Here is a 25,905-nt window from a genome sequence, read left to right as displayed (position 1 = left end):
AGTGGTCTTCAATTCAGTCCTGATAACTAAGATGCTAAGAAGAGAGTCTATATTCAGTGACCTTTTGTTACTTTAATAACAAATATTCTGACATCTAAAATAAAATAGAGTCAGATGCCACATGCACAGCAAGTGTGCTAGAAATAAGATTTCTTTAAAGTAACCTGGCAATACATTACAGGGTCAAGATTTATGATCCTGTAATGTGCTAAGGATTGTAGAGAAGCACAGCTTTTGCTATTAAGGAGCTCATTTGAAAGCAATTGTTGATTTTGCACTTTAGGAATCAAGAGGTCTGTCTGTGTTACGTTCTATTATTTGTATTTCATGTCTATTTTATAATGTAATACATCTTGTATATCCAGTGCCACCATTTAAAGAAAGGATCTGGTACCACTTTTACTTTTTACGATTGTCAAAATAAAATGACAAACAAGCGCAAAATCATGAAATATTCATGGAGCTTCTCAGACTCATTGCCGTGTTCATTATCATGACTCCCAAGTACAGGATGTTCAAGCCAGACTTCATATGCACCGGGCTAAATTCCACTCTCAGTTTCACCTATGAAATGCCATTGGGCCATAAAATTTAATCCAAAATTGCCTTTTAGAATTATTCTGCATCCAGTACTTACTTTTATGGGGTGTAAAATACAATCTAAGGGATTCTACTACAAAAAACAGCCCTCTTTCCCCTCATATTGTGAGTCTGGAAAATAGAAAAAAAGCCAATAGGTCAGATCCCTAGCAAAAAAACCCTAATTGTATGGCCAAGGCATCTTCAAGAATAATTCCAGTAATAACTCCTGTTATTCAAGTATAGATTGGAGCTGAGGTTGTTTTTCCAAGGAACAGCAGATAATACCTCTATACTATTCAGAATTGGTATTGCATACAGCCATTCTATAATCATAGCCTGCTTTTAACAATCAGCCAAAGTTACTTGTCAAATGCATGTGCCACAAGCACACAGTTGGAGCCTAATTTTGTCTACCCAGAAGGAAGCTAGTTAGGACAGCAGGGAGCAAAGCTAAATTTTGTTATACTATCAAGAAGTTTACTCGTGCTGAAAAACATCCTTCCCTGTAAATTGGGGAACAAGATGTTTAAGGAACAAATAAATGAGAAGCACCTGAAGGTGAGAAAACTGAAATATGAACAGCTAGGAAGAGACAAAACAGGGAAGAGAAACACTATTCCAACACAAGATGCAGATGAACCCTATAGTCTTTGTTAGTGCACAGTGAAAGGAAATGCTTCGTCTATTACACTTTCAAATGTATTAAACAGAACATGCAACAAATTAGTAAAATAAAGATCCACTAGACTAATATTTGGCTTAGTGGCATCACCAGCACTTATCCTGCTAGTGCAAAAAAAAAAACACTTACCAAAAAACCTGCACAGCTGTTTGTCTTTCAGAAGCAGCACTACAGTACATCAATTTAACAATTTGTCAATGTACTTGCATCTGCTCTAGTTGTTTGCCACATCAATTTTCTGAAGCAAAACCTGTTTCCATTAATTGGTCATTACAACATGTTGAACCCAATGGTCCATCATTTGTTATAATTTTATCAATTAAAAAAAACAGCCTGGGAGATGATCTTTGCTAATAGGATACCACATCCCTTGCATTTGTTATTTTCTAAAGCTTTCCTTACTGTTATTAAATTATTTAATAAAAAGACTCTTGTTATATGCCTGAGTCCTGCATTGAATGGAATCTCTATACATGGGCTGTTTATTGGCTAATAAATGAAGCATAGTTCTATAATTTGATACCTCTATCTTCCTTTCCAAAACCCAGCCCTTTACATTTTGAAAATAAACTTGGGTACAGATTTTCAAGAGTACTCAGCATCTAGCAGCGCTCATTCAGAACAATGATAGTACCAGTGTGCATACCAGTCAAGAAGATCTTTACTTTCCTAATACTTCCTTGCCCCCTCTTCCAGAAATAGAAATATTTCGCTTAAAACTTTACTTTGAAAACAATGGGAATTGCTGAGCTCTTGGAAAAATCTAGCTGAGAATGTTCTGTTACTAGTTTGCAACAAAATATTTTATATCTTTTATTTAGATGTTAAGAAAATTATTTCACGCACTTTCTAAATGCTTATTTACTATTATTTTAGGACTGATAAGGGTTAAGATTCTGATCTCCTCCCCTTTATCCCACGCTCATCATTCCAAAAAAAGAAAAAGAGAAATCAATGGTTTCACTGAAGATTTAACACATACTACCTGACAATAGTTTGCATTAGCAAGACCCAGACAGAAAAGCAGCAGAAGCATTTTAAGTCTTTTGGGAAGCAATGCATGTCCTTTTGACTCTAGTTCAAAAGACCAAGGTGTTTTACAATACACACAAAGTGAGAAAATAAGTTTCAAGAAACTTTTCTTTTCCAAAAGAAGGGAATTTTAATTCAGAGAGTAGTCGGAATGAGAGAGAAGCTAGAGAAAATATACAGTCAAAAGGATATGTGTTGGTTCTCATGAGACCTTTGAGAACTCTTTAATCTATCAGCCAAATCCGTTGGCTAGAAGTGCACATCAACAAAATTCAAACTGGAAATAAAATGCAAATTTTAATAGTGAGGTATTAATCATTGGACCAGTTTACCCAGGCATGTGGTCAATTCTCCATCACTTGGAGTCTTTAAATTAAGATTGAATGTCTTTCTGCAAGAAAGGATTTATTCAAACTCATGTTGTTTGGCATGATGGAATAATTACTGGGTAAAATACAGGTGGTAACATTTGATCATATTAATGTCCTTATTTGGCTTCAAAATCTTTAAAATACTTAGGTACAAGATGCAGTTCCTATTTCTCCCACTTCCTCAATGCAAACAAACCTCCTGTCCATCCAAATATCATACCAAAATGTGATCTCAGCCATAATTTGTTAATAATAAATTAAGCTCAGAAGCAGGGTAGGAAAAAGAAAGTGTAGAATTCTAATGTCCCCATTCCCAGACTCATCTATTCACAAGCATGATTCACTGCCTGGGTTCTACCAGCAGAACCTAGGCTGTGGATCTTAGTGGCAGAAAGTTGACTTGGAAGAGCTGGTCCAAGTAAATCTGACCCACCTACCCCAACGCCCCCAGAAAACCAACCCATTCATTGGGGTCCAAAGATTCATTATCTGATCCAAGCTCTTATGCCATGAGAGGCCAAGTCTGACAATGGGTTGAAGAAAACACTATAGGCAATATGTTTGTAGTTTGTAGAGGGAGGGGGATGGTTTGGGAAGAGTGGAGGAGTTTTCAGGAGGGAAACTTGTGACATGCCTGAACCAGGGCCTGTAGCAGACATCCTGATTCAACAGTGTGTTCGCATTGAACAGAGCTCCCAGTAATCATGAAGCCACACACACTGCGTAGGACAGAACACTGTAAGAAAGAGTGATGTTCATTGCTCTACCATTGATGGGGCTCAGTGTCCCTAGCATTCTTCTAAAGCGGCAGCAGTTTGATCAGACTGTCTGAGTCTACCAAGTGGGGACTTGTAACCCTGCAAATGAGGGTTCAGATAAAGTAGGACCATGGCACCTGCAGCTTCCTACAAGAAATGTACCTACAGACAAATAAAATGCTGTAAGTGAGTAGGCTCAATCCCATCACCTGCCATTAGCAATTTAATTCATTGCTGCTGAGCAACCTTGATAGTGCTGCTATGAATTTTTCTAAATGCTTCTCCTGCCCCTTCGTATACATTAACTCTGTGGAAGCCCACTATCCAGAGGACTGAATATGTTGTTCCAGCAAGTGCTCTGCACTCTCTACAGTACCTACAATCACAGTTTCTTCACAGCGAAGTTTAAACAAATTCTAAGGAACATGCACTTTGTCATTTGGAATATTCATGAGCCAGGTCCACTAACGACGCATAACCTGAATTTATGATCATGTCTATATCCTTCTAAGGGCTCTCTTTATTCCTCCGTGTGATCACGATTTCTTTACGTAGGTAAAACACTAAGATGCCATTTGTTAAGGCAGTACCTTAAATACAGTGTGTGTTCCACAACATGTTTTTATGAACTAACTATTGTGAGCAGAGACATTTATGCTTAAAACAAAACATTGAAAAATGAAAGCCTTGTAAAAAACAAACACCAGTCAAAAGTTTTAAGAGATAAGTTTAGGCCTTTCTAAGGCCAACAAAAGTTGGAAAACTACTCAGAAGACCCCACATGGTGATGTTATAAACACACATATAATACACACACACACAAATATATATTGTTTTTATTTCCCACATCCGGGGGGAGGAGGGAAAGGAGGAGAGCAGAAGATGAGTGACAACAAAGGGTATGTCTACACTACGGGATTATTCCGATTTTACAGAAACCAGTTTTTTAAAACAGATTGTATAAAGTCGAGTGCATGCGGCCACACTAAGCACATTAATTCGGCGGTGTGCCTCCACGTACCGAGGATAGCGTTGATTTCCAGAGCGTTGCACTGTGGATAGCTATCCCGTAGCTATTCCATAGTTCCCGCAGTCTCCACCGCCCATTGAAATTCTGGGTTGAGATCCCAATGCATGATGGGGCAAAAACAGTGTCATGGGTGATTCTGGGTAAATGTCATCACTCAATCCTTCTTCCGTGAAAACAATGGCAGACAATCATTTCGCGCCCTTTTTCCCTGGATTGCCCTGGCAGATGCCATAGCATGGCAACCATAGAGCCTGTTTTGCCTTATGTCACTGTTACCGTATGTGTATTGGATGCTACTGACAGATGCGATACTGCAGTGCTACACAGCAGCATTCATTTGCCTTTGCCAGGTAGCAGAGATGTTTACCATCCCTATTGTACCGTCCACCATTGTAAATTGGCGATGAGATGATGGTTATCAGTCATTTTGCACCATTTGCAATTGGAAATTGGCGATGACGGTTATCAATCATTTTGTACCATCTGCTGCTGTCATGGGTGCTCCTGGATGGCCTCGCTGAGGTCGGCCGGGGGTGAATGGACAAAAACGTGAATGACTCTCTGGGTCATTCTCTTCTTTATGTTTTGTCTAAAAATAGAGTCAGTCCTGCCTAGAATATGAGGCAAGTGTACTAGAGTACCAGAGAGCACAGCTGCTCCGGGTCAGAGCCCCAGAGATCCTGCAGAAATGATGAGCTGCATGTCATTCTAGGAGGTGCCCCTGCAACAACCCCACCCGATGCTTCCCTCCTCCCCCAACCCTCCTGGGCTACCGTGGCAGTGTCCCCCCATTTGTGTGATGAAGTAATATAGAATGCAAGAATAAGAACACTGACTTTTTAGTGAGATAAAATGACGAGGAGGCAGCCTCCAGCTGCTATGATACTCCAGGCAGGACGTTAAAGGGTGGGGGGGAAAGGGGCGCAGCCTTCAGCTGCTATGATAGTCCAGGGAGTACAGAATCTTCTCTAGACATGAAAGGGGGGGGCTGATGGAGCTCAGCCTCCAGCTGCTATGATGAGGACGGTTACCAAGCCTTCTGTACCGTCTGCCGGGAATGACCAGGAGTCATTCCCATTTTTACCCAGGTGCCCCCAGCCGACCTCACCGAGGCCAGCCAGGAGCACTCACGGACTGATGATGATAATGGATACCAGTCATTTTGCACTGTCTGCCATCAGGAAGGGGATGCTGGTGTTCAGCGCTGCAGCACCCCGTCTACCAGCAGCATGCAGTAGACATAGGGTGACATTGAAAAAAGGCAAGAAACGATTTTTTCCCTTTTCTTTCGGGGGGGAGGGAAGGGTGTAAAATTGACGACATACACCCTGAAACACCCGGGAAACTGTTTTTGACCTTTCAGGCATTGAGAGCTCAGCCAAGAATGCAAATGCTTTTTGGAGACTGCGGGGACTGTGGGATAGCTGGAGTCCTCAGTACCCCCTTCCTCCCTCTGTGAGTGTCTATTTGATTCTTTGGCTTTCCGTTACGCTTGTCACGCAGCACTGTGCTGAGTCCCTGCTGTGGACTCTGTCTATCATAGCCTGGAGATTTTTTTAAATGTTTTGGCATTTCGTCTTCTGTAACGGAGAAAACAGATTTGTCTCCCCAGACAGCGATCAGATCCAGAATCTCCCGTACGGTCCATGCTGTAGCTCTTTTTGGATTTGGGACTGCATCGCCACCCGTGCTGATCAGAGCTCCAGGCTGGGCAAACAGGAAATGAAATTCAAAAGTTCGTGGGGCTTTTCCTGTCTACCTGGCCACTGCATCCAAGTTCTGATTGCTTTCCAGAGCAGTCACAATGGTGCACTGTGGGATACCGCCTGGAGGCCAAAACCGTCGAATTGCAGCCACACTAACCCTAATCCGACATGGCAATACCGATTTCAGTGCTACTCCTCTCGGCAGGGATGAGTAAAGAAATCGGTTTAAAGAACCCTTTATATTGAGAAAGGGCTTCGTTGTGTGGACGGGTGCAGGGTTAATTCGGTTTAACGCTGCTAAATTCGGTTTAAACGCGTAGTGTAGACCAGGCCAAAGTTATCCCCTAGTTAAGAACTGAGGTTAGGAAATGTGCAACCTTAACTCTAACATGCTATCATTACTCTGTCCCCTACTGTGCGTAATACAATAGTATTGGTCTCATAATTAAAACTATTGCTCTAAGGCAATACAAAATTCATAGTATCTTAAATACCTGCATAGTGACTTCATTTCCTGCTCTCCCTCTCAGTACCTGCAGAAATTTCATTATAGCTTTAGACCATTTTTGTACCGAATACTGTACACAGAGAGTAGCAGCTAAAATATAAATGTCTAAGACACTAAAGATCCTTTGAAACACTAACAATAAGATTAGACTACGTAGATTAATATAAAATATCACTGAAAGTAAGATTCTATTCTACCCACACCCATAAGAAAAGGGGTAGCTCATGGGGCAGATCTATTAAAGTAACAGACTAGTTGGAGTAACATAAATACACCCCTACCTCGATATAATGCTGTCCTCAGGAACCAAAAAATCTTACCACATTATAGGTGAAACTGCGTTATATCGAACTTGATTTGATCTGCCAGAGCGCGCAGCTCCGCCCTCCCCCCCCGGAGCGCTGCTTTACTGCGTTATATCCAAATTTGTGTTATATCGGGTGGCGTTCTAATGGGGTAGAGGTGTATTGGATTCAGTCTATAGTTCAGCAGAACCATCTCTTTTAAAATGGTTTCTGTTCAGAGCTCTCTTAAAAACAACAACAAAACATAGCTAGTACTAGTCTCCACTGTACCACTGACCACCTTTCCGGGAGGAGGGCAAAATGAGTATGGCCTAATGGAAGAGGATGGATCTGGCCTTAACTTACTGAGAAGGTTCTGAAGAGCTACCTGAACTGCTGCCAAAAAAAGCAAAATCTGAAAAAAACAAAAAAAAGTTATCCAACAAATATCACCCAATCCTAAACCTCTCTCTTTGCTTTAAAAAGCACCAGAGAATGAAATAAAAACCTCTTTGAAGGAACTTTGGGGACTTATCTCAGTTTTTAGGTTACAAAAAGCATTTGCTCATAAAGCCGCCTTACAGCACCCTACCGTTAGATCACAAAAAAATATTTTCCTAATATTTGCATTGCTCCTGGACCATAAAAACAGTCTTTCATTTTAAACTACTTAACACGCTGTGGGAAAGGGCCTCTAATTTCCCAGCACTGTGATAGGACAAATAATTCATATAACACGTTAGCACAATATCTACAGTGAAAGCATTTAGTCAGAGCTCATTGGAAACAATGGGGTGCTGGAGCAAAGCTGTAAAAGCAAGTATTTGAGACCTCTTCATGCATTAAAGCACATTCTATTACACTTCAGAGAAAAGACAAGGTCATCATTTACAAAAAGAGAATTGTGCAAAGGCAATGGATCAATTGAATTTTTTTTAAATAGATGCCTCAGCTTCTCCAATCCCCTCTTCTTCCCCAGTCAATCCAGTGCCATCTCCATTCCTCAGTTCTCAAACTTTTTATTTCTGAGCCCTGCCCCGCCTTGCTATGAAAACTCCATGGCCCAGCTGTGCCACAACAACTATTTTTTCCTGCATATAAAAGCCAGGGCCGGTGTTAGGGGGTAAGTAAGAAGGGCAATTGTCCAGGGCCCCACGCTGCATAGGGGGTGCAGTGAAGCTAACTTGCTCAGGCTTTGGCTTCAGCCCAGGTAGTGGGGCTCGGGGGCTTGGGCTGCAGTCCCCCAATGTCTGATTTGTGTCCATTTATTCTTATACGTAGAGACTGTCTGGTTTGGCCAATGTACATGGCAGAGGGGCATTGCTGGCACATGATGGAATATATCACATTAGTAGATGTGCAGGTGAATGGGTCCTCTCATGGTATCGCTAGAGTAGATATGGGGACAGAGTAGGCAACGGGGTTTGTTACAGAGATTGGTTCCTGCATTAGTGTTTCTGTGGTGTGTGTAGTTGCTGGTGAGTATTTGCTTCAGGTTGAGGGGCTGTCTATAAGCGAGCACTGGCCTGCCTCAGACATCAGGAATGGTAACATACAAAAGTCAGTAGGAGAACACTTCAATCTCCCTGGACATTCTGTAACAGATTTAAAAGTAGCCATACTTCAATAACAACAAAAAACATTAAAAAACAGACTTCAAAGAGAAACCACAGAGCTACAATTCATTTGCAAATTTTACACCATTAATTTGGGCTTGAATAGGGACTGGGAGCAGCTGGCTCACTACAGAAGCAATTTTTCCTCTCTTGGTATTGACACCTTCTCATCAATTATTGGGAATGGACCATATCCACCCTGATTGAATTGGCCTGTCAACGTTGGTTCTCCACTTGTAAGGTAACTCCCTTCTCTTCGTGTGTCAGTAGACAATGCCTGCATCTGTAAGTTTCATTCCATGCATCTGAAGAAGTGGGTTTTTAACCCACGAAAGCTTATGCCCAAATAAATCTGTTAGTCTTTAAAGTGCCACTGGACTCCTCGTTGTTCTTCCAGTCTGAATAGTTGGTTGTCAAGGGCCCAATAGAGTAATGGGCCATTAGGGAAAACAATAGGCCTTAGGAAAAGCTTTTCACTTGCCTGGTGAGCCTTCCTGTGGACAGTTTGGCCAGCTTGTAAACAAAGGCTGCTATGACTCTCCAAGGGCACATGACCAGCCCACATGACTCTGGACTCCATTTTGAGGGTATGTGTTTTTCCACAAGCTGGTCTGGGAACTGAGTTTGGAACAAAGGGTTCCCGCCATGTGCTAATGCTATATTAGGCAGGGAGTGACATCACTGATTGTGCTTCACTCCCTCCATAACTGAGCACCTAGGAGAAGCTCCAAAAGAAAAGGACTTGGAACAGGGATGGGAATACTGCAAAGCAAGTGCATCTTGTACCTTGAGAATCTGCAAGCCTGTCTGTATCATGAGCAGGGCTGTCCATTAATCGCAGTTAACTCACATTCATTTTTTTTTAAAAAGCCATTTTTTTCAGTTAATCGCCATTAACCACACTGTTAAACAATAGAATACCAATTGAAATTTATTAAATAGTTTAATGTTTTTCTACATTTTCATATATATTGTATTCTGTTTTGTAATTGAAATCAAAGTGTATAATTTTTATTACAAATATTTGCCACTGTAAAAATGATAAACAAAAGAAATAGTATTTTTCAATTCACCGCATACAAGTATTGTAGTGCACTTTCACAATAAAGAGATTGCAACTTACAAATGTAGATTTTTTGTTACATAACTGCACTCAAAAACAAAACAATGCAAAACTTTAGAGCCTACAAGTCCACTCAATCCTACTTCTCGTTCAGCCAATTGCTAAGACAAACAAGTTTCTTTACATTTATGGGAGATAATGCTGCCCACTTCTTATTTACGTCACTAGAAAGTGAAAAGAGGCATTCGCATGGGACTTCTGTAGTCGGCATTGCAAGGTATTTACATGCCACATATGGTAGAACATTCGTATGCCCCTTCATGCTTCGGTCAACAGTCCAGAAGACATGCCTCCATGCTGATGACACTTGTTAAAAAAATAATGCGTTAATTAAATTTGTGACTGAACTCCTTGGGGCAGAATTGTATCTCTACGGCTTTATTTTACCCACATTCTGCCATATATTTCATGTTATAGCAGTCTCGGATGATGACCCATCACATGTTGCTCATTTTAAGAACACTTTCACTTCAGATTTGACAAAACGCAAAGAAGGTATCAATGTGAGATTACTAATGATAACTGCAGCACTCAACCCAAGGTTTAAGAATCTGAAGTACCTTCCAAAATCCGAGAGGGATGAGGTGTGGTGCATACTTTCAGAAGTCTTGAAAGAGTAACACTCCTACGTGGAAACTACAGAACCTGAACCATAAAAAAGAAAATTAACCTTCTGCTGGTGGTATCTGACTCCATAATGAAAATGAACCTGTGTTGGTCCGCACTGCTTTGGATTGTTATTGAGCAGAACCAGTCATCAGCATGGACACATGTCCCCTGGAATGGTGGTTGAAGTATGAAGAGACATATGAATCTTTAGAGCATCTGACATGTAAATATCTTGTTATAATACTGCCTCCCTAATAGTACTGTGCCTCTGGTGCTGGAGATAGAAGACATCCCCTCCTTTAGGAGTACTGTTATACAATAAATAAGGATTGTGTTATGGTACACGATGTAGCACCTGAATTGTGCTTGTGTAACACTATTTATGGTATTTACCTATTGGCCAGGGGATGCCTTCTGTCTCCAGCACCAGACGCACAGTACTATTAAGGAGGCAATATTATGGCATGATAACAGTAGGTCCTGCAAAGTAATTACAAACCCATGAAATAAAATACAAGTCACTTGTTTTCCAAACACTTGTTCATGTTACTAAGAAGCTTGATATTTCCCCAAAATTACTTTACAGTGTGATTCTTAACTAGTAGCAGACCTCAGCCTCTATTCTGCAAACATCAATGGACATGCTTAACTTTACACGTTGTGAGTGGTGCCACTGACTTCAGTGGGGCAGCTCACCATGCATGAAGTTAAGCATGTGCTTAAGCATTTTCAGGATTGGAGCCCTAGTTAGGAATGTAAAACACTCCCAATCTAGAAGCCAAGATTTGTCTTCATGTTGGTACTGCATGACCAATTACTGACCAGAAGTCAGATCTCCTGCATGCTGATTTTCCATGGAATTATGGTTAATACAAATAAGGAAAAATACTCCGATTTCAATATGAAATAAAATGCCCCCACAGACACAGTAATAAAAATCAAGAGGACGTTTAACAGGACATTTTCAAATATTTTTTAAAATTATCCACTGCTTATAAACAGGCTCTTAGAAGTATTGAAATAACATCTCTTTTGCTGTTTGTTTTGTACTTTCCTAATGGTCAGCCTATTACTTGGAAAAAGAGAGAGAGAGAGAGAGAGAGAATATGTATTTAACAGAATTTGAAATTACTGTGCGTTTTTTTCATTTACAATTTTTCTGTATATCGGCACCAGAGAACAGCCATGGAAATAGTTGCTACATCTGTTTTTAGCGAGATCCAACATAAATTATATTTATTGTCTCAGCACATTGTGGTTCAACATCAGATGTTAAAAATCTAGAGTACATTCATTACTGGATTAGAAATTTTAAAAAGATCACTTTTTGGTCCTACATTACTTTCAAGACCAACTATCTGCAACTTCCACACTGCAAGTGACTAACAAAACTCTTTATCTAAAATTATGCACATAAAATATTATGCATGGAGAGAAGACTTTCTGGTACACCCCATTTTCTTTGGGATTTGTTTCATTTTATTTTTTAATATACACAGGATTTAGAGTATTTTTGTGCTGACAGATTTATGACTTCAAGAAAAGTATTAACAGAAGTTGTATATTAGCTTGTCTTAGCAAATTCCAAGTCTTCTTTCAAAAGTATAGTTAAAACCATTTTTACTATCAGTAGTACTTGGCAATCACTGGTGCACAACAGACAGACTATTTTGCCAAGTAAAGTCTACACTAGTCTGTTATTTCGGAATTAGCTGAGTTAATTTAAAAAAAAAAATGATTCCTTCCACATGACCAAATTGGCCTTTTCGATTTAAAGGGCTCTTTAAATCGATTTCTGTACTCCACCTCAGCAAGTGGAATAGCGCTTATATTGAGATTGTAATCCCAGGTTAAAGGTATTGTGGACGCAATTCAACATATTGGCCTCCAGGAACTACCCCAGAATGCTCCCTTGTGACCGCTCTGGATGACACACTCAACTCCGATGCACTAGCCAAGTGGGCAGAAAAAGCCCTGGGAACTTCTGAATTTCATTTCCTGTTTGGTCACCATTAGCACAGGTGACCGTCAGCACAGTCCACCATCACAGGCAACCATACAGAGTCCACCATCACAAGAGATCACACAGTCCCAGATTCACAAACGAGCTCCAGCATGGTTTGAATGGGAGGTACTGGATCTCATCGCACGTTGGGGAGACGAGTCTGTTATGGCAGAACTACATTCCAAAAAAAGGAACGCAAATACGTATGCTAAAGTCTCCAGGGCCATGATGGAAAGAGGCTACTCCAGGGACACAGAACTGTCATACAAAAATCAGGTAAGCATACCAAAAAGCCAGGGAGGCAAATGGGCGCTCTGGGTCACAGCCCCATACATTCCGCTTCAACCGTGAGCTCCACGCAATTAGGAGGGGTGACGCCACCACTACCCCACCACTGTCTGTGGACACCTGCAAGGGGGGAGTTGCACGGAGCGAGGAGGAAGAGTCATTGGAGGATGAAGAGGAGGAGGAGGAGGAGGAGAGTGCACAGGCGGCAAGTGGAGAATCCGTTTCCCCTACTAGCTAGGAACTATGCTTAATGCTGGAGCCAATAGCCTCTCCCCACTCCCAATGCAGGCTCCTGGACCGTGACCCCGGAAAAGGTACTTCTGGTGAGTGAGAGCCTGATCAGAGCCACGTGGTAGGGAGCGGGGGGGAAACCTAGCCGTGCTGGGCTGTTCACATATAGTTTAAAGGGCTCATCCCTGCTCAGAGCCTCATCGGAGCCACGCAGTAGGTGTGGGGGGGTTGGGTGTTGTGTGAAGTGATCATCCCAGAGAGCCCACAGGCCCTCCTTTGTGGCAAACCCACCAACCATTGCTTGCTATGGGAAAGGGATTCCAGCAGTTTGAAAACATTGAAATGAATGTAGAGGAAGCAGAACCCCGCATGCCCCTAGGCTGCTTGCAAGCTGAATTCTGTTGCCCGGCTGTGTGTGATGGTTTACTCACACCAAAGTGTCCCCTTTGTTCTCTGAAATGTATATTTTAAAATACTACCCTCCCTTTTTCTCCTCCCGTAGGTGCAAATGTTTCAACGCAGCCCCTATCTACCCCTTTCCAGAGGCTGGTCCAGATTAGAAGGCGGAAAAAAAAAAACTTGGGAAGACACGTTCGCCGAGCTCATGCAGTCCTCCCGCACTGATAGGGCCAAGCTGAATGCATGGAGGCAAACAATTGCGGAGTCCTGTAAAGCATTACAGGAACACAAACAGAGGAGGTACACGAGCAGTAAGAGCAGGCAGGACGCTATGGTCAAGCTCATGGGGGACTAACTGACATGCTCCACTGTATGGTGGATCTAATGTGGGAAAGGCAGCAAGACCACAGACTGCCGCTGCAGCCCTGTATAATCAAACTCCCTCTTCCTCAAGTTCCATAGCCTCCTCACCCAGACGCCCAAAACACAACGGGGGAGGCTACGGGGACCCACACACTGAACCCCAGAGGATCGCCCAAGCACCAGAAAGCTGGCATATGCTATCTTTTGATTTGATTTCTCAACTTGTCCTTCCCTCCTCCTTCACCCCCCTAACCCAACCACCCCTCACCCCAGTCTGTCTTCAGATTTCTCTCAATGTGTTGTGCAACAAATAATAAAGAACATTTTTTAAACAATTTAGACTCTATTTCCTTTCATATATATAGGAGGCAGGTAACTTCAAGAGAAACAAACATAACTGTCACACCGTACCCTCGTCAGTCATGAAACTGGCTTTCAAAGCTTCTCTGATGCGCAGCGCGCCCTGCTGCGTTCTTCTAATTGCCCTGTTGTCTGGCTGTGCAAAACTGGCCGCCAGGCGAGTTGCCTCAACCTCCCACCCTGCCATAAACGTCTCCCCCTTACTCTCACAGAGATTGTGGAGCACACAACAAGCAGCAATTACAATTGGAATACTGGTTGTGCTGAGATCTAACCGAGTCAGTAAACTGTGCCAGAGCACTTTCAAAAGTCCAAAAGCACATTCTACCACCATTCTGCACTTGCTCAGCCTGTAGTTGAACTGCTCATTACTACTGTCCAGGGTGCCTGTGTACGGCTTCATGAGCCATGGCATTAAGGGGTAGGCTGGGACCTCGAGAATAACTATAGCCATTTCAACATCCCCAATGGTAATTTTCTGGTCTGGGAAGTCCCTTCCTGCAGCTGTTCAAACAGACCAGGGTTCCTGAAGATGCGAGCATCATGCACCTTTCCCAGCCATCCCAAGTCGATGTCGGTGAAACGTCCCTTGTGATCCACCAGTGATTGCAGCACCAAGGAAAAGTACCTCTTGTGGTTTATGTACTGGCCACCCCGGTGTGCCAGGGCCAAGGTAGGGTTATGCGTTCCGTCTAATGCCCCGCCACAATTAGGGAACCGCAGCACACAAAAGCCATCCACAATTGTCTGCACTTTTCCCAGAGTCACTACCCTTGATAGCAACTGGTCAATGATTGCTTTGGCAGTAAATGGTTGTCTTCTGTAGCTTTCACAGAGTTGGGAAGCTCGTTAGAGCTGCAAGAGCGGGAGAGCAGAGTTTGCGGTGGAAACATGAGCAGAGTTTGCAGCGGAAGCCGTGCAGCTCTGTTCACGATGGCCGAAAAATGACGGGGACTTGTTGCCTTCTGTAGCTTCCACGGGAGCCCAGGATAGACAACATGGAAAAAGCGGTGGAAGCTGTGCGGCTCTGTTCATGGTAGCCGAAAAAAGGCGGGAAATGGTTAGATGAAAGAGTAGATAGAAAGATGAGAGGACATGCGAGGTGGATTCATAGTACCAGGAGACAGGCAGTGCACCGTGCTGCACAGTCTGCTGGTAGTATGGTGTCTGCTGTAGCTTTCACGGAGGGAGGAGCGAATGACGGCACATACCCAGAAACACCCACGAGAATGTTTTTGCCCCATCATGCACTGGGAGCTTAACCCACAATTCCAGTAGGTGGCAGAGACTGCGGGAACTGTGGGATAGCTACCACAGTGCACTGCTCCAACATTCGATGCTAGCCTCAGTACTGTGGACGCACTCCGCCGAATTCACTTTAGTGGGGACACACAACACTGAACGTATAAAATCGCTTCAGAAAATTTGAATAAAATAAGTTCAAATTAATTGTGTACTGTAGACGTACTCTCAGTTTGTAAGTTCCATACGAATAGCCACTATTTTCCATTCATAGATGGTTAAAAAGTAAAAAATCTCAATTTAAAATACTCTCACACTCATATGACGGGGGGAGAGGGGCAAAAATCCTACAACTTGTGTTTCACAAGCCTTGGCCTTGATTTTATTCTTGACTGTATATCACAGACCTTGTACCAGTGTCAAAGCAGTCAAGTAAAACTCTATTAATATATAATTTCATTTTCCCCCATCATGTCTACAATTGTATGTGTGTTTCAGCAGCCTGTTTATACCTTACTGCACAGGTACACAGACAAACTGCCCTCTAAATGCTGCCAAATCTTAATTTCCAGTGGGTAGGTAGGTGACAGCTCAGATTCCAAAAGTTGTACTCAAGCATATCCCGTATACCCCACTGCATATCAAGGTTTACTTTTTTCCCATTGGTTTCACACACACTTTTTTTTTTTCCAGGCAAATTTTTTTTTTATGGCAACTGGTAAGTTGTAATGTATTTCATTAAGCATTTAATGCATAGTGAGATCTAAAATATCTAAAAGCATGCATCTATTAGCGATTCCCACTGTGTGCAATGATGTCTACTCTGGGAAGCTATGACGCTAGGGGCAACAGATCAGACAGTGTGCATGTACTACCTTCAAAAGCTAGCTCCACATGATCAGATATACATACATTATTCTTTACACAGACACTCTCTTCCAATGAGAATACTGCTGTATACTACAAATTCTGGCTCTCTCTGGGAAAAACAAATTAGAGAAAATGGGTGCTTGCTGCTCAAACCCATTTTAGTATAACATTATGTTTAACTTACAGTTTAACTATATTTCCCTTATTGCTACATATTAGTTGCCTCCAACATATTTGAGTAGGCATGGAATTAAAGTGCATAAACATACAGTCAATTAAACTATCCTACACATGTACAAAATAAAACATTTTAAAAACAGCAGCACTGTAGTTTTTCACTCCTGGATCACATCATCTGCCTCATTAATCTCATATACCTGTGTGCGGTAAATGCATGGTACAACTACAAACTAAGATCAATAAAACCTTTAACAAGATTTAATTTGATTCTACAAGGGAGGTTATCATAATCCAACTCTGCTTTCTCACCTTCTGCTAGCAATTTCTCTCAGCTCCGGTTCAGCCACTAACTTTGTTCTCCATTGCACCATCTATTCATGCTGCTATAATACCAGCTCAAACACTGTTTGTAATAGCACAGCAATTTCTCAGAAGTTGCCAGTTTCATAGTGTGCTGCTTTAGAAGTATATGGAAATTGTTAGATTAAATTACAAATGAAAAACTCTGCAGTGGGGCACCATTACTGGATCATTTATGCACATTTGGTTGAGCGTGAATTTTAATTGTTGTCCCTTAACTGCAGAAGCTTCTGTTTATGTGATTATTTGGGGGGAAGGGGACTTATGTGAGAAGAGGAAATTAAGTAGGTTGGGTAACAGCCACAGAGTTTCCCCATACCCCAAAAAGAAAAAAAATCACATTGCTTTATCATCAACACATGCTTCATGACAAGCTTCTTAAAGCCTCTGGTAATATCAGGGCATTTGGTACCATGCTTTGTAACACATTATTAAAGAAAGTAACTTTGTATAGACATCTGTTTAATAAAATCAATGAAAGCAAGACCTGCAGACATACCACTTCCAGCTTCAGTTTTGTCAGATCTCAAAACCCAGTGAGGTTGGAGTTGCTCAGTGAATGAATGCAGACACATCCAAAGAAGCTTATAGAACTAGTAGTCATGATTTAGTAGACAGCACTCTTCCATCTGAGACAGCACGATTACTGACGTTAGAGTGTACTGTGCTGCTGGAAGTTCTGTCTCTCTGGAGAGATAGAACAACATACACAGTCACAGAAGATTGCTAAGACTTCTTCCACAGGAATACAGCTGTTCATCCCAGTGTCTTGACTGGGTAACTATATTCTATCTATCTACACTCCTTCAGTGTTCCAGCCAGAGATGGTAGTCTTCACTTCCTGTCCTATCTGTGCTATTGTACAGCTGTCAAATTCCACACAAGAAGCGACTGGATTTCAACAACAATTGTTGAGGTTGTTCCTGATAGCAGCACAGTGTTTAAAGTACCTGAGGATCCTTCCAAAGGAAAGATGCTATTAGGGCAGGAATAACTAGGAGATTTAAACTGGCACACACAAACAGCAATTTCATATAGAACACGTAATTTACATATGTAACTCCTATTGACATGCACCACTACCTACTGTTATGCTTTTATCAGCACAGACCAATAACAGGTATGCTGAAGTGCTCAACTGAAGTTTGTAGACAGAGAGAGCAGTGCTCCATGTGGAAGTTCAGATCTCACAAAAGTTCATGCCAACCTCCTCTTCACTTTCAGTTAGGGAGAGTGGACAACCAGTATTAAAACAAACCCAAAAAATAAAAATGTGAAATTTGATCAGAATTTGCAAGTTTCACCCATTTCACCGATCAAAACTTTGTGAAACTGAACTTGCCATTGGCCGATTTTCACTCAAAATTGGTCCCATGCTAACTTGAAAAATTCATTAACTTTCTGAAGACGTAGGGCTAAGTTTTGAATTTATGCAGTTTTGGGGAAAATGAAGGTTTCACAGAGCTTGGTTAGGGAAACTGTTCCATTCCGACATAACTCACAAAGCCCTCTTCTAATGACTTTTTTTCTTGTCCATGGATCAAGTAATTCTGCCATGACACTGCATCAGATATTGCAATACAACACCATCATGAGTAGAGACACCTGCGTCACTGCAAGCTAGGTTTCTAGAACAGAATTCAGCCATATCTGGCAGTCCTGTCATGCATCCTTGCAATCCAGCTGGATCCTCATATATCCACTGGACTGAAGGGATGGCCTGCAATTGCTCCTCACTGCCAGCAGCAGCAGTTCCCCTAGATCCAAATAGAGGAAGAGGAGGAGACAGCAGCAAAAGGTGGCAATGGCAGCAGCTGGCAAGGACAGAAGGCAAAGGAAGGACAGAATAGTGGCCCAAGATTCTTCCACCCAGATACTCTCTTCAGATAGACAGACACCTGCAACTACCCACATCCCTTGTGGGTGTGGGACACTGGATCCAAAGCTGTCACCTGCACACGCCCATCCCAGATACATCAGCAACCTTATCACCTTTCAGGCACCCTAGCAACCCTAGCTCCCCACCTATCACACACTCCCACTGCCATGTTCATGCACTAATGCCACGACTTCCCCCCATCCCATGCACCCTGCCCCAGTCAGTGACTTCTGTTACTCATGAGAAATGTCACAAATGGAGCTACACACGACTTGGCAGCTATCAGGTTGACAGGCGTGGTTTCTCTCCTGAGTTTGAATTTCTTGTAGGTGACAAAAGGAAATCTCACTTATTTATTGTCCAATTGGAAGGAGTTGGGGGGGGGAAAGAGGGAGAGGGTTAGAGTTAGATGGACTGATGCCTGAGTAAATATTTTTAAAAGACATAAATGATGATTAAGGAAGAGGAATGGAATATCATGCAGTGAGAAAAATTGAGGTTCAAATGTAAAATATGAGGACAAATGGGATGAAAGATATGCTAAACAAAGTATCAGGAAAACATGACACAGTGTTGAAGAGTTTCCCAAGGTAAGTGGTGAAAGCCCCATCATTTGAGAAATTTAAAACTCAACCTCTAAAACACGACTGCACCACAGTGAACAGCAGAAATGTAACATATTAAAGTATTTTCAACACATCCAAAATTTACTCAATCTCATTCTATGCTACTCAAAAAAATTGAAGCCGAAGAATGTTCACACCCCAAACAGGTAGCAAAAATTACACACAATGTTTTCTAACTAAGGAATATTATGAATTATCTAAATTTACCCCCTTTTTTTTGGTGAAATATACAGTAAATCTGTCTGAACTTGCCAAAATAAATCACTTAAAAATATAAAGTGATTTTAAGAATTTTGTTTCAAAAAGAGAGAGTGTTTCCCTTTTTTTTCCCATTTCAATTATATTTCAAAATGCAATACACCTATGGTTTTTAAACCCAGTCCTTCATACAGTCAGCACCAAGCCTAAAGTAAAGAAAAATGTATTTAAAAAAAAACCAAGAAGTACTTTAGAACAATTATTTCATAATTATTTTCAACAAATACTTTTATTCTATTATATAGGCTATGCTTAAGGCAGTTACCCAAATTTGTTGAGAACAGTCAAAATTAACAAACAATATTAAAGCTGAAACTTTTAAATTAATTATGCATACTGAACTTGGTGGTGCCAGTCTCTTTCTCAAACATCTTAAATTTATCCTTTATCAACATATTTTAATGAATTTTAATATTTTTTCCCCAGAGTACTTTCACTTCCTAGTTTTTTGGACCCATTATCTTACAAACTTAAATAACTCAAGATACTCAGTCTTAAGTATTGATAATGAAATCATTTTAAGGTTAATTTTAGACATTATAAAACCTTAGGGCTAGACTCTTCTCTTCACTGCAGTTGGGTAAATCTGGAATAAATCCATTAACCTCAATGGAGCTACTCCATATTTCACCAAGGCCAAATTTCCTTACAGTAGGAAACAAACAGTAGAAGAAAATCAGACAACTTTCAACAGCCAAAACTGTCCTACCATTGAAACATAGTTCTATAACCTGAGCTATAAAAGTTATATTGCCAATTAATCTCCATTACCAAATGTGTTCTTTACTGGTTTATAAGCCACTGAGATTCTTTTCAAGTCAATAAAATAAAAGACTAAGTTATGGTTTTATTGCAACAATGGAATGGGACTGTTCCTGAGAAAACAATGCAAAATTGGTATTATTGTTCGTCTGCTACAAAGGTTTAAAACTAAATGATTGCGGTTTTCTTTCAGATGCTTCATAGTACATCTCACTTACCCAACAGGCAAATCTATAGTCCTAAATCAGAAGTAGTCCTAAATCAGAACAACACTCGCTGTGAGAAAAGTGTTCTGCAAATTAAAAGAGAGTACCCAAAACTTGAAAATGCAAAGATCACACACTAAACTGACAAATTTTGTTACATCACAAATATTCTGTTTAGAACATCTGAAACATTTGCGAAGTGTGCAACTGCCGATGGAGCTGCAGAATAAAGGGCTGACACCCACTATTCACTGATGTTATAATCAACTTACAGCACAGTGCAAAAAATTAAATAAAATAAAAATCAGGATATCATTAGTCTCAAGTGGTGACAAAGACCCAAGTCCCAACAAGGGATTGGGAAATGCAAACAGACACTCAATATTCATCAGTAAGGGTTCAGGAAACTGCCTCCTATGTGCGTATAGCTTTCTGTTCACAGAAGTACAGCAATCATCACCATCAAACATTTAATACAATGTCCTCCAACAACATGAATGCTGCCTTTCAAATGTTCAACTTTCCTAACAAGATACCTGAAAAACGCATTGGGGGACATGAATAGGAAATTGAACTAAATTATTTCTGTCAACAGAGGGGAAACTTCTTTTTCCCCCACTTATTGACAGTGCAAAAAAACCAGAGTAACAGCCCAGAAAAGAAAAAATAAATATTTTGCTTTCTAGTCCTAGGTCTCATAGACAGACAGGGGAGAAACTGCAAGACAGCATAACACAAGTCCCTCAGCAGCCCTTGGAAAACTACAGCAGTTGATTGACATGCTATAGATGACAAAAGGTGAGAAAAAAGCCTAGAGAACAAGACCTTGGCTCCTGAAATTAGGACAACTGATATTTCAGATTTAAAAATGGAAATGCAACATTTAAGCTTTGATGGGATAACAGAAAGCTCAGTCCAACATTCGTTATTTTTTCATATATGTTCATTTTTAGAAGGAGGTAATAACACTGAGAATCTTAGACTGTAGTGTGTGGAGTGCTTCCTGATGATCCACAAACAGCAGGCTGATCACATGATTCTGGCTTCTCATTTCCAGATGCTCAATAATTTATATATTATATATATCTAAAAATACTCTCCTAATATTACTTTATACGTAAGCAACGGCTGTAGTTGCCTTAGGAATATTCTATGACTGCAGATGAAAGCGGAAGTGGTATATGCAATTGTGACTAGGGTGTGCAAAGTAGTCAATGAAGTCAGTGCATGCTATGAAGACATCTGAGAACACCTGTACAAACACATATGGATTAGGGTTTAACCTAATGGAAAACTGGAAATCTACTGCCATTAGGTTAAAATAAACAAACAACTAGAGTAGGTGACAACAATATCTTTATTTGGAAATATCCGGCTTTTTATCTGACTGTTGGTCACTTTTTTCAATCTAATGTGTCATTATTCTTTCAAACTACTCAATAACATTACTCAATACCACCAGTCCACAGGTGATCTCTCTCTCTCTCAGTCTCACACACACTTATATAATACTGCTTGTTATAATAAACACCAACCCATTAGAACAAAAGTAAAAATACCAACCCATTAGCAAAAGTAAAAATAAAATAAAGCTATTTAGGGATCTGTCAAGCCAGATATGTAAGTGGTATCAACAGATACCATATTTCAAACGTTACAGTAATTAAAGCTGCAGTTAAGAATTTAACCTCTCGCCATCTTTTTTTTCCTGAGTTTCATCGACTACCCTTTTCTTCAAGTCTTTATTTTCTTGAATTCACTGTTAAGAACAGCTAGTTTAGCTGCACAGCCCTGAGTACAGGTTTGCAACAGTAGCAGCTACTAAAATAGATGATTCAGAAGAAATATTTCCAGTGTCTTAACGTTATTGATTTAAAAATCAAGGAATGCTTTTCTGGGTACCAATTCTGCAAACTGACCTGCATATGTCTCTGGATCTGCCTTCATGGAGCACATTGTGAGATAACAACAATCAGTTGATGTGCTCAACATGTACACGAACACATGATTTGGAATTTACCTGTGTTACAGGGCTATTTTTTTACCTGAACTCATATATGTGCTATTCATGCATTGCGAGGTCACCCCAATGTCAAGATTTCCACATAATATATTTTACCTTTATCTGAAAAAAGCATAAAATCAACCTCAGGCATCTTTAACTAACTAAATAAATAAATCACAAGTCAGGTGGCTCAATTTCACCCAATGTCTCCATCTAGGTCCTGCTTTTAAACAGGCTAAAAATGTTAATTACAATTATCTGGTATTTTCTTGCAAAGTCACAGACCTTCACCTTTTAAATATCAGAAAGGCATAATCACCTAGCGGATAGGTCACCTTATTTTCAATACTGTAATTTATGCAACATTAATCCTGAATGCCAGCTTCAATTTTCTTACTGTCTGCAATCTAGGAGCAGATTTGTATTTCCTACCAACTCCATTACATCATCCCTAAACTCAAAACAGTTTCCTTCTTTAAATCAGTCCAATCCATACGCCCACCCCTACAAGGCACAAACAATTACTGTCCCTAAAAAGCATACCCTCTCAGATATTAAAGACTCTAAAGACAATTTCCAGGGGCTTTTGGTATTGCACTGCTGCATGGATGCCTCCATCACTGACCTTCGTTTTTTCATTCAGATTGTTACATAACCTAGTGCTTGCGTGCAGTGTGTGTGTTTAACCCCCACTCCCTTACTGAATGCTACACAAGGGGGAGGAGGGACATATGGGTCAGCAGGTTAGCGGTAGCAAAGCCTAAACGATTCAGAATCACGAGCGGATCACCCTCATCGTCAGAAATACTGCCGTCTCCCCTTTTGATACATACATACCTTACTAGTAGTCCATTACATAATTTAAGGTCTAAAAGTTACAACATCGCAAAACTAATCTGAAGGTTGCCATCCCCCTCTCCCCACCCCTTCCCCCCAAAAGTCATCCTGTGCCAGCAATGACAATTAAAGCAGATTGAAGCATACAGACTGGAAGCAACTGGGGAGGGGAAGGTTGTGTAACAACCACAAACTACGGCCGCTTTGAAAACATTCCGAAAACTCCTTAGCATTATGAAGGAAATTTTCTCTAGTGGTTCTGATTAACCTTGTTACATAACCGGCTTGCATTCCAAATCCACTGTCTCAAGCTCTAAATATATTCTTTGCAGCCAAAAGCTTTCTGCACACAATAACCTTCCCCATCTTCCCGTCTGCTCCAAAGCCAGCTCTTCCTCGCCACCTCCCCTCTCCCGTGTATTTGCATAACTGCGCGGTCATTATTCGGAAATTGCCTCTAATTAAATGTTTCAGCGTGTGTCATCTTGCTGGCTTGTACTGTACTCGGATTCCCTGAGTGGGAAGCTGCCTGGAAAAGGGGGCGTGGCCAAAATGGGGAAAATACTGTAAAACACAAGCCAACACATGATCAGCCATATTCCAAACAACAACAAAAATCACACACTCCGGGAGGAATCGGTTTTCCCCCCGCACCACCTGAAAATGTTCCCAGACTCCCTGCAATCAGCCGGCAGCTGGCATAGGACCGCGGAGCCATGCAAGGACTGTGTGCGCCAGGCTGGCTGTCATTTCTTGAACAGATCAGTATATGTATTTTTATTGAGTTTCCACCCATCACCCAACGATCCTACCGAGTCAGTTCCCCGTGGATGACAGCGGCGATTTATAAGTTATTGACAGCGGGAATTAAAGCAGCATTTTGTCCCTCTCGCTCTTTTTTTTCTTCTTCACAAACCCTAAATATATTTAAAACCCATCGACTTTAATTAACCGCTCCTGTGCAATGGGGAAAGGGGGGCAGCGGGTCTCTCCCTCCCTCTACAGTAGCGAACAGTTAGCATACAATGCTGTCGAAAGACAGTTACTTTCAGTAAAAGTGGACAGGTAATGCTATATACAATGCCGAACTTAAACTGGCCAGCACACGTTTCTCGCTGCCCGTCCTATTAAACATGCGGTTTGTATCAGGAGAATGCTTAGGTCATCATTAAACCAGCAATTAAAGGCTCTTTAAAATTTGTTTGCAATATCCCGTGACTGGGGGTGGAGGGGAGGAAAATCCATAAGATCAGGAAGATCCTTCTCTGCAAAGTTGTGCACCTTCAAGAAACGCGAGGAGACCATCAACTTTTGGGAGGGATTTTTTTTTAAACACACCGAAGAAGCAAATTAAAAAGAATACAGCATGCAAAAGAGTGGAGCAGTAAATCGCAGATCGGCAACCTCCTAATTAATCAGTGAGATCACATAAAACTCCCCCATTCCAACAACAAACCTCAGCACATCAGAGAAGAAACTGTCAAAAGGAGAGAGAGAAGGAAAGGTTGGGGGAGAAGGACACTGCAGCTTTAAAAGTTTGTTTCCTTGAATTCTAATGATCCTGCAGGGGGGTTGTTTTGTGTTTTAATTATGTAATTTCAGGGCCATAGTTCCCATTTGAGTTTTGCAGGCGATAAACGGGGAAACGGGAAAGCACCGAGCAGCTCTCGCTCTCTCTCTTTCAATATTTTTCCTCCAGTCTGTCCCTCCTCCCGCAGCAATTAAAAGGAGCTGTAAAAGTTTGCCAGATTGCATGGAGAGGGGAGTTGCTTTTCTGTGCCCGGCTCCCAATAAATCCCCTGGTTTATGCCCGGTGGTTTAATTGCTACATTTCCCCTTCTCTCCTACCCCCTCTCTCTATTCCCACCCTCCCTATCCCAGCGCTCCCCCCTTCCCCAAGTCTCCCTACCTCTGCTGCCGCTGCTGCTGGAGTAGCTCTGCCTGCGGACTGGAGCCGGCGCTTCGCTTTTCCGGGCAGGCTCCAGGTTGACCGGGGTGTCCCTGGCGCCGGCGGCCGGCTCGGAGACGCTGCTGCCCGGCTCGGTGGTGACTGGATCGGGGGCTGCCGGAGCGGACTCCATGTTTTTCCCGCTGTGGATGGCTTGGAGATGGCGAGCTCCTGCACTCCCTCTATCTTCTGTTTGCAGCGCGACTCTATGGTCGGCGGCGGCGGCAGCGGGGAGAGCGCGAGTCGGAGCCGGATGGGAGGCGAGCGCGCCGGGCTGTGACCACAGGCAGCGCTAGCGAGAGCCCCGCGTCCCCCCGCCTTCGCCGCCACGCGCGGCGCGGGCTGCCCAGCGCCGACACCGGGGCGGGGGGCCCTCGCTGCACCGCCCGCGGGGACACGCCCAGGCCACGGCACCCGGCCTGTGGGTCAGGGAGCGGGCTGCTCCGCTTGGTACCACGCGTGTCCCGCCCCCACGGGGCTCGGCCAGCAATGGCCCACAGCAAAGGCTCCCCTCCCCCCAGGGGTTCTGGCAATGCCCCCCTCCCGGGGCAGGGGCCAGGGTGAAGTGGGACAGGGGAGGGGAAACGCAGTGCTGGGCACCGCGCCTGCCAGCCCCCGGCAGCTTCCCTCCCCAGGGCCTGAGCAGGAATAGCCTCCCCTGAGATTTAGGTCCCCAACTCCCTGCCAGCATGGCATGAGGCTGAGGCTGTGGCTGCTGCAGCAGATGCCGGGGGGGAGAGGGAATGAAGTCTCATCACTACCTCCCCCTATACCAGGTTTCCCCC

General features: G+C 42.2%; 1 protein-coding gene across 1 annotated transcript in view; it reads right to left on the bottom strand.

Annotated features, from left to right (window-relative positions):
- RORA (RAR related orphan receptor A) overlaps positions 1-25,305 on the bottom strand; it is a 561,431-nt gene extending 536,126 nt beyond the window's left edge. Inside the window, 1 exon segment of the mRNA XM_050967007.1 lies at positions 25,082-25,305. Coding sequence (XP_050822964.1) covers positions 25,082-25,253 — 172 coding nt within the window. The 5' untranslated portion in view covers positions 25,254-25,305.
- Positions 25,306-25,905: the final 600 nt, after the last annotated feature.

Source organism: Gopherus flavomarginatus, chromosome 9 (assembly GCF_025201925.1).
Source record: "Gopherus flavomarginatus isolate rGopFla2 chromosome 9, rGopFla2.mat.asm, whole genome shotgun sequence".
Taxonomy (NCBI): Eukaryota; Metazoa; Chordata; order Testudines; family Testudinidae; genus Gopherus; species Gopherus flavomarginatus.
This window is presented reverse-complemented; position numbering and strand designations above follow the sequence as displayed.